A 12,760-nucleotide genomic window follows, 5' to 3' on the forward strand; every position below is an offset into this window, starting at 1 on the left:
GGGACACAGGCAAGCGTATTGTGCGCGCTAGTGGTCGAATATAGAGCTCCAGACGCAGAGATCACATCATATGACTGGCCTTGTTTTACTCTTGATTGGACAAATCACACTTTTACTCAGTTCTGGGAACTTTAAATTGTAAAGTAGTGTCATCATTTTGACTCTGATACAATACCCGACTAAAATATTTTGATACTAGATACTAGAATGACAAGTAAAGAAAAGAAAAAGTATAGATAATCCAAATGGAGGTTATAGTTATTTTATCTATTAAAACAAGCATTTAATCCCCCTTAAAAAATAACAAAATAATAAATAAAAGAGCCTAGAGGTATGTAGAGATCTTTGCAACTTTGATAAGAGCTAAAAGGATAAAGCCAAATCTTATTTCATGATATAGTCATTTTATCTCACAATAAAAAAATTTTATAGTCAATTTTTGTTATTTTATATACAAACTAAAGGACAAATACAATAAAACAAAGACACAAATGAAATGAATAAGGCCCAAATTCAGTTTTATAATTTTTTTTTTCAAATTCATTTTAATTAATAATCCTTGTTTCCCATTTTTAATTTTCTAGACTCTATTTTAATGGTTACATTTGTTATTTTCTGTAATATTTTAAATATTTTTGTATTTTATATAAAAAAGAATATCAAAAATGAACAAAATGTTAATTTTACGTAAATTTACATTTACATAATAATGCATAAATTTAATACAAATATGTTTTTAAAACAACAAAGTTTTTGTTAAGTTAGATATTTTAAATATTTGCGTATTTTATATAAAATAGTATGTAAAATATCAAAAACTTAAATTTTATATAAACATTTTTAAACACAAATGAAATAAATAGGGCCCTATGAAATTTGTTTTATTTCAAATTCCATTCATTTTTTTTTTCCAAATTTCTTGTTAATTAATAAACCCTTTTTCCCATTTCGAATTTTTCTAGACTCTATTTTAATGGTTAGATTTCTTAATATCTGTAATATATTTTCAATATAAAAAAGAATATCAAAAATGAACAAAATGTTAATTTTATTATATATATATATATATATATATATATATATAATTGTGTATTTACAATTTTCTTGAATTTTCTTATTCCTTAAATGTTGTTTTAGTACTAGTATCATTACATTAAGTAATATTTCTGTCAAGTTAAACCAAACTTTTATTTTTACATAACACATTACTTTCCATAAAAAGTAACTAAGTAACGTAATTAGTTACTTTTTTAGAGAATAACTAAATATTGTAATGCATTACTTTTCCTAAAAAGTAACTAAGTAACGTAATAAGTTACTTTTTAGGGAGTAACTCAATATTGTAATGCATTACTTTTAAAAGTAACTTTCCACAACACTAATCGTGATGCTTTTTTAGTTCCGGAATATCGTGCAACACTAGTCCTGGAAAATTTATAGTGTAAAGTCAAGAGTGATTTTAAACGTGAGCTTGGAAAAACAGAAGCAGAGGCGCTTGATTGTTTTCTGTGAGTGTGTAAATGAGATTTTATCCTCATATCCACATCATATAACCAGTTGAGCATGTGTGTCTCATTTGCATTGAATGGAGGCTGAGTACAGACAGTAGCGGAATCGTGAATGACTTTAATCAGGGTGGGACCGCGAGTGAAGGGCCTCGGGCCCCGCAGATCATGTGACCCTAAGCGGGGTATTGGGTTCATTCAGATGGCCGGCTTTGGCTGCTTGCCATACACTCGCTCTCTCTCTCTCTGTGTGTGTGTTTGAGTGTGGAGTGTTGCAGTAAAAACACTGGGCTCATGTTGAAAAGCAGGTCTGGGTTTGCTGCTCAGGGCCAAAACATACTCGCTTGCTTCTGTCTTTATTTTTGTTAGCCGTGCATCTCGTATTTTTATTTCTCTGCCTGTTTGTCAGATGTGATATCCACACACATGAACCAAAATTATAATACTGTAATAGTTAAATTCTAAAAGTGTTTTAAATATGTGAATGATGTGATTAAAAACATGTGATGACTCTTTTAACTATTGTATGTTATTATATATAAATAGTTTATAAAACACTAACAAAAACTTAAATTTTTGACATGCTGTTTTTGTAATAACTGAAAATAGTTTCAATAGTTAAAAACTTCAATTTTATTTATTATAAAATAGTCATGAAAATCTAAAAATGTTTAAGTATTAATAATTTAAACATTTTTGTATTTTATATAAAATTGTATATAAAAAATTAACAAAAATTAAAATTTTATATAATATTCTTAAATAAAAAAATATTTCTAAACACATTTAATACAAAATTGAAGTTTTTATGTTAAGTGTAAGTATTAATATTTGTGTCTTTATATAAAATAGTATATCATAGTATATGATAAGTGTATATACAGTACCTATATATATATATATATATATATATATATATATATATATATATATACGTTATATGTTGCGTACATTTTACAGGTAAATAAATAGAAATTCAGTCTCTTATGTTTATTTTTCTGCCTATTTTTTCCAGATGTGCAATCCAGTAACACATGAACCAAACACTATAATTAAATTCTAAAATTATATGACAGAATAAATTGTGAAAGTATTTTACTCACTAATTGTGTGTGCTAAATATTTGTAAATAATATTTTATATATTATGTATTGTGCATGCAAAATGTTTGTTTTGTATTCTGCAAAAAAAAAAATTCGAGTTATAAATAAAAAAGTTAGACTGTATTATTTTTTCTATTTTAAAAAAACAGGTTTAATTGTGTTACTTGCACTTGTATTTTCTTTGTAATTATTTATAAAATAATTAATAAATAAATAATTCTGAGTCAAAATGGGTTCAAAGTAAATCCTGCATTAATTTTTGTTAGTGTACACTGTAAAACAGACTTTTCAAGTTGTAAATCGACATTATTGGAGTACGTTTTACAACAAAATATTATTTTAGTCTTTTTGCTTCTACTCAATTATTTCTATATTAAGTTTCTAGCTGTAATTGTGTGCAAATTGTTTCCTAGCTTTCTTCAAGTACATCCTACCTATTTGTTTTTTCATTTTTTCATTCTAAATATATGATGGTGCTAAACACTAGAAAGCTGTCTACGTAGGCGGCACACTTGATTTAGAACAGAGCGAATACGAGGGGCATCCCGGCTCTCAAATCATTGCTTACAGGTGACTCCGTTAATATGAGGCCCCTTCTGCTTCCTTCTGGCCCCGTCTCAACTTTGCTTATCATAAATAAATAAGAGTTCCTGTAAAGCCGGCAGTCGCTGGTCAACACGTTTGTGTTTATTTACGATGAAAGTCGTCTTCCTTTCGCACAGGAAGTGGTGGCTTCTGCAGCAAGCATGATACTGTGTCACATTATCTCTGCCGGTCGAGCGCTGCAGACATGCAGCAGTTATTGTTGTTGTTGTGGAGGGTGAATAGTAATAAATGGATCGCTGATTGACTCAGAACATATCGAAAGTGTGTCAGTGAGGTTTTGAAAAGGACAGATGAACTTCAGTGGCAATGCAGTTTGATTTCTGAGTATTGTCAATGCATTTAGAAACTGTTGCTGGAAGTTGCGTGTTGGTTTTACCACAGTGATTTTTACCACAGAAAATGGCGTTAAGTTTATCAGACAGTTTATTAGCATTTACATAAACATATAGCGTTAAATTAAGAAATGCATATCCTGTAATGTCTTTCAACAGTTTGGGGTCCGTAAGATTTGTTAATGTTACTTAAAGTGTCTCTTCTGCTCAACAAGTCTGCATTCATTTTATTAATATTTTGAAACATTATTACAATTTAAAACAGCTGTTTTTCTATGTTAAAATGTAATTTATTTCTGTGGTCAAAGCTGAATTTTCAGCATCATTACTGCAGTTGTCAGTGTCACATGATTCTTCAGAAATCATTATAATAGGCTTTTTAGGATTTTTGAAGAATATAAAGTTCAAAAGAAGAGCATTTATTTAAAATATAAACATTCTGTGACATTATAAATGTCTTTACTGTTGCTTTTTGATCAGTTTAATGCATCCTTGATGAATTAAAGAATTACTTTGTTTCAAAAAAGATGTTTGAAATTTCTAAATTTGATTTCGATGGAGTTTCCACATTTTATCACAAATTTATGTGTTCAATGTGCTTTTAAATTGATTTTTTTTTTTATATTGATTTATCAACCAAATGAGGTGGCTTTTTATTAACATAATCATGTAGAATTATTTTCAAGGCTTAAATGTCTAGAGACTTTCTCTGTTTATTAGGGGCAGTTCACCCAAAAAATAAACATTGTGTCAAGTTATTTCAAACCTGTATGAGTTTTTTTCTTCTGCTGAACTGAAAGAAGATATTTTGAAGAATGTTGGCAACAGTCGTTGGTACCTATTGACTTCTATACAATTTTTTTCTACACTATAGAAGTCAATGGGGACCATTATGAAATATTTCTGTCATCATTATGTTTTTTTTCTATTAAACACAAAATTAAGATATTTTGAAGAATGTTGGTAATTAAACAGTTGACGGTACCCATTGACTTCTATAGTATGTTTTTCATATACACTGGAAGTCAATGGGGACCATTTTGCAACAAATTAAGGGTGAAATATTCTATATTTCTATTGAACTCAAAATTAATATATTTTGAAGAATGTTGGTAATCAAACAGTTGTCGGTACCCATTGACTTAATAATAATAATACATAATACATTTTTCTGAACTATGGAAGTCAATGGTGACCATTATGCAACAACATGAGGGTGAAATTATTCTGGCTTCATTAAGGCTTTTTTTCTATTGAACACAAAATATTTTGAAGAATGTTGGTAGTCAAACAGTTGACGGTACCCATTGACTTCTATAGTATGTTTTTTTTATATACCATGGAAGTCAATTGGGACCATTACATAACAACATGAGAGTGAAATTATTTTGGCTTCATTTACTTTTTTTTCTATTGAACAGAAAATTATATTTTGAAGAATGTTGACAACCAAACATTTGACGGTACCCATTGACTTCCATAGTATGTTTTTTTTATATGCTGTGGAAGTCAGTGGGGACCATTATGCAAAAACATGAGGGTGAAATTATTTTGGCATAATTTACTTTTTTTTTTTTTACACAAAATGAAGATATTTTGAAGAATGCTGGCAACCAAATGGTTGTCGGTACCCGTTGACTTCCATTGTATTTTTTTATCTAACTATGGAAGTCAAGGGGTACCGTCAACTGTTTGGTTGCCAACATTCTTCAAAATAGGTTCATTTTGTGTTCAATAGAAAAAAAAAAAACTTAATGAAGCCAGAAAAATTTCACCGTCACGTTTTTCTATAGTATGGAAGTCAATGGGGACCATGATGCAACAACTTGAGTGTGAAATAATTCTGCTGTCATTCATTTTTTTTCAATTGAACACAAAATGAAGATATTTTAAAGAATATTAGTAACCAAACAGTTGACGGTACCCATTGAAAATTGTTTTCTATACCGTGGAAGTCAATGGGGACCATTACGCAACATGTGGCTGAAATTATTCTGGCTTCATTTACTCTTTTTTTTCTATTGAACACAAAATGAAGATATTTTGAAGGATGTTGGCAACCAAACAGTTGACGGTACCCATTGACTCTTATAGTATACTATGGAAGTCAATGGGGACCATTACGCAACAACATAAGGGTGAAATTATTCTGGCATCATTTACTTGTTTTTTTTTCCTATTGAACACAAAATATAGATAATTTGAATAATGTTGGCAACCAAACAGTTGACTGTATCCATTGACTTCCATAGTATTTTTTTCTAGACTATGGAAGTCAATGGTGACCATTACATTACAACTTAATAGTGAAATTCATTGTTAACTTTTTTTTTCTATTGAACATAAAATACAGATATTTTTAAGAATGTTGGTAATCAAACAGTTGACGGTACCCATTGACTTCTATATGTGAAGATATTTTGGAGAATGTTGGCAACCACTTGGCAACTGTTGTCGGTACCTATTGACTCATAGTATACTATGGAAGTCAATGGTGACCATTACACAACAACTTTAGGGTGAAATAATTCTGCCATCATTAATTTTTTTTGTCTATTAAACACAAATTGAAGACATTTTGAATAATGTTGGCGACCAAACAGTTGATGGTACCCATTGACTCTTATAGTATACTAAGGCAAGTCAATGGGGACCATTATGCAAAAACATGTGGCTGAAATTATTCTGGCTTCATTTACTCTTCGTTTTTTCTATTGAACAAAAAATGAAGATATTTTGAAGAATGTTGGCAACCAAACAGTTGACGGTACCCATTGACTTCTATAGTATGTTTTTTATATGCTATGGAAGTCTATGGGGACCATTGCACAACAACTTAATAGTGAAATTCATCATTAACTTTTTTTCCTATTGAACATAAAATACAGATATTTTGAATAATGTTGGCAACCAAACAGTTGACGGTACCCATTGACTCTTATAATATACTATAGAAGTCAATGGGGACCATTACGCAACAACATGTGGCTGAAATTATTCTGGCTTCATTTACTCTTCGTTTTTTCTATTGAACAAAAAAATGAAGATATTTTGAAGAATGTTGGCAACCAAACAGTTGACGGTACCCATTGACTTCTATAGTATGTTTTTTATATGCTATGGAAGTCTATGGGGACCATTGCACAATAACTTAATAGTGAAATTCATCATTAACTTTTTTTTTTTCTATTGAACATAAAATACAGATATTTTGAATAATGTTGGCAACCAAACAGTTGACGGTACCCATTGACTCTTATAGTATACTATAGAAGTCAATGGGGACCATTACGCAGCAACGTGAGGGTGAAAATTTTCTAGCTTCATTAAGTTTTTTTTTTTTTTTCTATTGAACACAAAATGAACCTATTTTGAAGAATGTTGGCAACCAAACAGTTGACGGTACCCCTTGACTTCCATAGTTAGATAAAAAATACAATGGAAATCAATAGGGACTGGAAACTCATACATGTTTGAAAAAGCTCAAATGTGAGTAAATGATGACACAATTGTCATTTTTGGCTGAACTGTCTCTTTAAGTGTTTAGATTTAGGTGGTTAGTTTAGTTTAAGTGGTTTTAAAGTAGTTTTCACGTCATTCTCCCGCAGGTGACCCGTGTGAAGAGGCTTTACGCTGGCCGGAACGAAGGACTCGGCCGATCTGGATAGACTGACGGTCTGCCACCGGAGAGCATGACGACAGACGTGGTGATCGTGAAGGAGGGATGGCTCCACAAGCGAGGTGCGTTCATGCTTTAACGCGTATCGATCAGCTCTGATAGCGTGCTGAACATTAGCTCTGAGTGCAAACAGAGGAAGAGCGATTTGCATGAGAGAACAGAGCGGCTCGAGCGCTTTCCCTTCAGGGTGCTTTCACACACAGATAGCGGAAGCTCTAGTAAACAAGTCACTAAAGCATCAAGAGTGCTGACTGAGTTCATAACGAATCAAAGATTCGTTTGATCGGCTGATTCTGGAGTTTCCCTGAAAGGCTCGGGACATTTTGAGTTTGTGTTTCTGAACTCCTACACAATCATTTATAGTCCACATGAGCATAAGTTCACCCTTATTACCGTCTAAAATACCGGTTACTGAGTGTGATTCATAAGTAATGTTATTCAAAAGACAAAATTTGTTATTGAGGTTAGTTAATGCATGACATGCATCAACACTATCATGAATGCGTATATCTTGTAAATGCAAAAGTTGCCATGGTTTTGGAGCACACTAGCTTATTAGATACTTATAAAGCTGACATATTTATACTAAAAGCTGAAATTTCTTGGGGACAACATTGTTGCATTTTAATAATGTATTACTAAATGTCAAAATTATAATAATAGTAATACTAGTAGTTATAATAATAATAAATAAATAAAATTAAATTTGTAATAATTAATACATTGAAAAATACTGAGCAAATTAATATTAAAATAATGAAATGAATTATTTAAAATTAAATTCCAGGATTATTGTAGTGTGCAAAAGAGCAATATTTTTTTTGATTTTATAAACTTTTGTTGTTGTTACAATATATATAATTGTTCATGTTAGTTCACAGTGCATTATTAATTTAATTGCATTTTATTGCTTTTTTTATATAGAAGCCTGTATTTTAAAAAGTTATTGCGACGTTTATCTCACAATTCAGATTTTTCTTTTCTCAGAAATGTAAGATATAAAGTCGGTATTTTGTGATTTTAAACTCACAACTGTGAGAAAAAAGTCAGAATTATGACTATATATCACAATTGTGACTATTTCTCAGAATTGGAAGAAATAAAGTCCAAATTCTGACTTTATATCACGCAATTTTGACTTTTTATTTCACAGTTGTGAGTTTATATCACGCATTTGCAACTTTATTTCTCAGAACTGCAAGTTTATATCTCACAATTCCGAGAAAAAAGTCAGAATTGAGAGATAAAAGAGGCTTCTATATTTTTAGGTTTATTGCATTTTAATAATTATGATTATGATTAAATGTGAAAATTCTACTACTACCACTACTAATATTAAATATAATAAATTATTAATATATAGAAAACATTTATAATAATTAAATTAATACAATAAAAAAATACAAAAAATTAAAAAACACAACAAAATTACTAAAACTTTAACTAAAATTATAATGAAATTTTTATTGCATTTTAATAATGTATGACTAAATGTCAAAATGCTACTACTACTACTACTACTACTACTAATACTTCTAATAATAAATATAATAAATAAATACATTTATAAGAAATAATTAATTAATGAAAATGAATATTATAAATGAATTATAATGCTTTAGAAGTATTGTTCATTGCAGTTTATTACAGTTAACTAAAACCAAAACTAAAATTAAAACCATAAAAAATATATATATATTGCAACACTTGTCATTTTAATTTGGTTTATCTTGATGTACTAAAATAACTCAAGTTAAATATTAAATATAATTAGATAAAAAACAATAATTGGTGTAAAATGAAAAAAATTTAACTAAAATTATAATGAAAAAAGAAAATATTAACTAAAACTATGATAGTATCTCAATTATACTAAAATAACACTGGTTCATTGTTAGCTTATGTTATTTACCACACTAATGTTAACAAATGAACCCGTACTATATTAGTTTTTCACTAAAATTAAGACCTTAAGCATCATTGTGTGCCATATATAGACACTTTTCACCGTCCAATCAAGTCCACATAAATAAAATCAATGCTTTTAATGGAACATTCTGTTTTACTAAATACGTCACGTTAGGTTTGAAAAATGGGTTACGATTGGTTACCATTTTTGTTTGAGTGCCCAATCAACAACTGATGCATAGAACCAAGCCCCTCCCTCTTTTTTATTCAGCTGTGCATCATAAAGCAGAAAAAAGAGAGAGGTTGCTGATTCAGTTTAATTGCAAATATGAATACAAAGACTATTGAATGCGATCGTATTGTTTTGAATGTGTTAAATCTGGAATATTAATGTGCAGATGACTAGTCAAACTTGTCAGCTGGTCGTGTTATGGTTACTTTAGTGTTTGAGGTGCTTTTAGCAACATGTTCACACATTTCTGTGCATGCGTGTTGAATGAACTCGTATCACATCCACCCTGCTAACCAGAGCTGCTGTTTAGAGACACAAACGGTGGCGTGTGATGGTTTTAGCAGAAGATCCACTCCGCTGTGACGTCAGACGGCCGTCTGGTTAACCAGAACAGGAAACAGGGAGGAGGTGGTGAAGGGGAAGGACCGTTATTTAGATCTCGGCGGCTGATACAGAAAAATGTGAATGGAGGGTCCGCAGGGACGGGAAGTGTGTTTTCCTCTAGAAATAATGTCTGGCTCTTCGACTGTAATAATGTCTGTGACTTTTCCCCCAGTTATGTGGTGCGCATACTCATTTAAAAGTGAAAGCAAATGTTTTTTAAACGAAATACTTTCATTCGTCAAGGATGCTTTAAATTGAATAAAAAAAGGGAGAGTAAAGACATTTATAATGTTGCTAAATATTTCTGTTTCAAGTAAATGCTGCGATTTTGAACTTTCTATTCATCTGTGAATCCTAAAAAATAAAATGTAGCACATTTTCCACAAACAATTTGGGCTGAACAACTGTTTTCAACATTGCTAAATTAATCAGAAATGTTTCTTGAGCAGCAAATCAGCATATTAGAATGATTTCTGAAGAATCGTGTGAAAATTCTAAGAAATAAATTCAAAATTGAGTGATATAAATAAAAATATTTATAAAATATATAACAAATATAAACTCGCAATTGCGAGTACTAAAGTCAGAATTGCATGATATAAACTTCCAATTCTAAGAAATAAATGCAAAATAGAGTGATATAATTCCGCAATTCTCAGAATTGCATGATATAAACAAGCAATTCTGAAAAATAGTTGCAACTGTGTGATATAAACTCGCAATTGCGAGTTATAAAATCAGTATTGCATGATGTAATCTTGCAGTTCTGATAAATAGTTGCAAATGTGTGATATAAACTCACAATTGCGAATTATAAAGTCAGAATTGCATGATATAAACTCGCAATTCTGAAAAATAGTTGCAACTGTGTGATATAAACTCGCAATTGCGAATTATAAAGTCAGAATTGCATGATATAAACTTGCAATTCTAAGAAATAAAGTCACAATTGCATGTTATAATAGTGAGTTATAAAATCAGAGTTTATATCTCGCAATTCTGACACTAAATATAGCAATTTTGACTTTATAACTATAGCAATTGTGCGCTTATATCTCACAGTTCTGAGAAAAAAAGAGATTTATTTATTTTATTTAGTGGCAGAAATGGGCTTTCATATAAAACAGCTATTTTAAATTGTAAAAATATTTACCATTTTTACAGTTTTTCAGTAAATAAATGCAGCCCTGGTGAGCAGAAGAGTCTTCTTTCAAAAAAAAAACAAACATTAAAGAGTCCGTCTGACCCCAAACTTTTGAATGGAAGTGTAAATACTTTAAATTATTTCCAGATTTACTTGGTAAAGTTTCAGTCTGAAATCCTTACACACACACACACACACACACACACACACACACACACACACACACATGCATCTCTCTCTTCGTCTCTCTCCCGTCAGGAGTGTTTGTCCGGTCAGCTGTCAGAGCGCCAGCAGCTGTGCCCAGTGAAATGTCACCGGGACTGTCCGTGTGTTTTGATTGGACGGCGTCCGTCCCCATCGGCCAGAGCAAAAGGCTTCTGGTGGACGGGTGAAGATGTCACGTCACTGTCAGCTCACCTTTGCCACCGTCTGCCATCACACAGACGGTTTGTTTAGTGCGTTTGACCCGTCTCGATGCCCGCTGTCCAGAGACAACACACGCTCTGAGTTTAATACAACGGTGTGGAATCTGACAGCGTCCGTCCAAGAAGAATGTGAGTGCGTGTCCGTAGATTTGAGCTCTTCTAGTTTCAAGAACATACAGACTATTCAGTGCAAGGCGCTGTTCTTCAGTGTTTCTGTCCGGTTTTCCAGTACAAATATCTAAACATTCTTAAATCAAGACACATTTGCTTAAGATGCAAAATGACGCAAGATAAGAATTGAGTTTATACTTAAAACAGGAACAAATATCTGCCAGTGGTGTCAGAAAAGTAAACTTATTTCTCTTTGAGTTATGTTGATTTTTCTGACCCCACTGGCAGATCATTTTTTTCTTGTTTCAAAGGAATAGTTCACCCAAAAATTAAAATGTGCTGAAAATGTCCTCACCCTTAGGGCATCCAAGATTAGGATGAGTTTGTTTCTTCCTAAAGTTTGGAGAAATGTGTTGTTCCATCATCTTCTTCAGTGAATGGGTGCCGTCAGAATGAGAGTCCAAACAGCTGCTAAAAACATCACAATAATCCACAAGTAATGGTTGCTATGATGTTAAAATATTATGAGTGGTTGCCTGGGTGTTGCTATGATGTTAGAATGTTATGAGTGGTTGCTTGGGTGTTGCTATGATGTTAGAATGTTATGAGTGGTTGCTTGGGTGTTGCTATGATGTTAGAATGCTGCTATGTGGTTGCTAGGATGTTGCTAGAGTGTTGCAAGTGGTTGCCTGGGTGTTGCTATGATGTTAGAATTTTGCGAGTGGTTGCCTTGTTGCTATGTGGATTCTAGAATAATGTTGGAGTGTTGTAAGTGGATGCCTGGGTGTTGCTATGTGGTTGCTAGAATGATGCTAGAGCTTTGCAAGTGGTTACCTGGGTGTTGCTATGATGTTAAAATGTTGCAAGTGGTTGCCTTGGTTTTGCTTTGTGGTTGCTAGGATGATGCTAGAGTGTTGCAAGTGGTTGCCTGGGTGTTGCTATGGTGTTAGAATGTTATGAATAGTTGCCTTGTTGCGATGTGTTTTCTAGAATGATGTTAGAGTGTTACGAGTGGTTGCCTTGGTGTTGCTATGTGGTTGCTAGGATGATGCTAGAGTGTTGCGAGTGGTTGCCTGGGTTTTCCTATGATGTTCGAATTTTGCGAGTGGTTGCCTCGGTGTTGCTATGGTGTTACAATGTTATGAGTGGTTGCCTTGTTGCTATGCGGTTTCTAGAATGAAGTTCGAGTGTTGGGAGTGGTTGCCTGGGTATTGCTATGATGTTAGAATGTAATGAGTGGTTGCTTGGGTGTTGCTATATTGTTAGAATGTTGCGAGTGGTTGCCTTGTTGCTATGTGGTTTCTAGAATGATGTTAAGAGTGTTGCGAGTG

The 12,760-nt window shown here is 32.1% G+C and overlaps 1 protein-coding gene across 1 annotated transcript in view; it reads left to right on the forward strand.

Annotated features, from left to right (window-relative positions):
* The window catches only part of akt1 (v-akt murine thymoma viral oncogene homolog 1), an 84,057-nt gene that overhangs the window by 1,889 nt on the left and 69,408 nt on the right, over nucleotides 1-12,760 (forward strand). Inside the window, exon 2 of the mRNA XM_073826540.1 lies at nucleotides 7,155-7,287. Within this exon, the coding sequence (XP_073682641.1) occupies nucleotides 7,239-7,287 (49 nt within the window). The 5' untranslated portion in view covers nucleotides 7,155-7,238. The remainder of the gene's footprint in view (nucleotides 1-7,154; nucleotides 7,288-12,760) is intronic.

The sequence above is a fragment of the Garra rufa genome, chromosome 21, assembly GCF_049309525.1.
Source record: "Garra rufa chromosome 21, GarRuf1.0, whole genome shotgun sequence".
In the NCBI taxonomy this organism is placed as follows: Eukaryota; Metazoa; Chordata; class Actinopteri; order Cypriniformes; family Cyprinidae; genus Garra; species Garra rufa.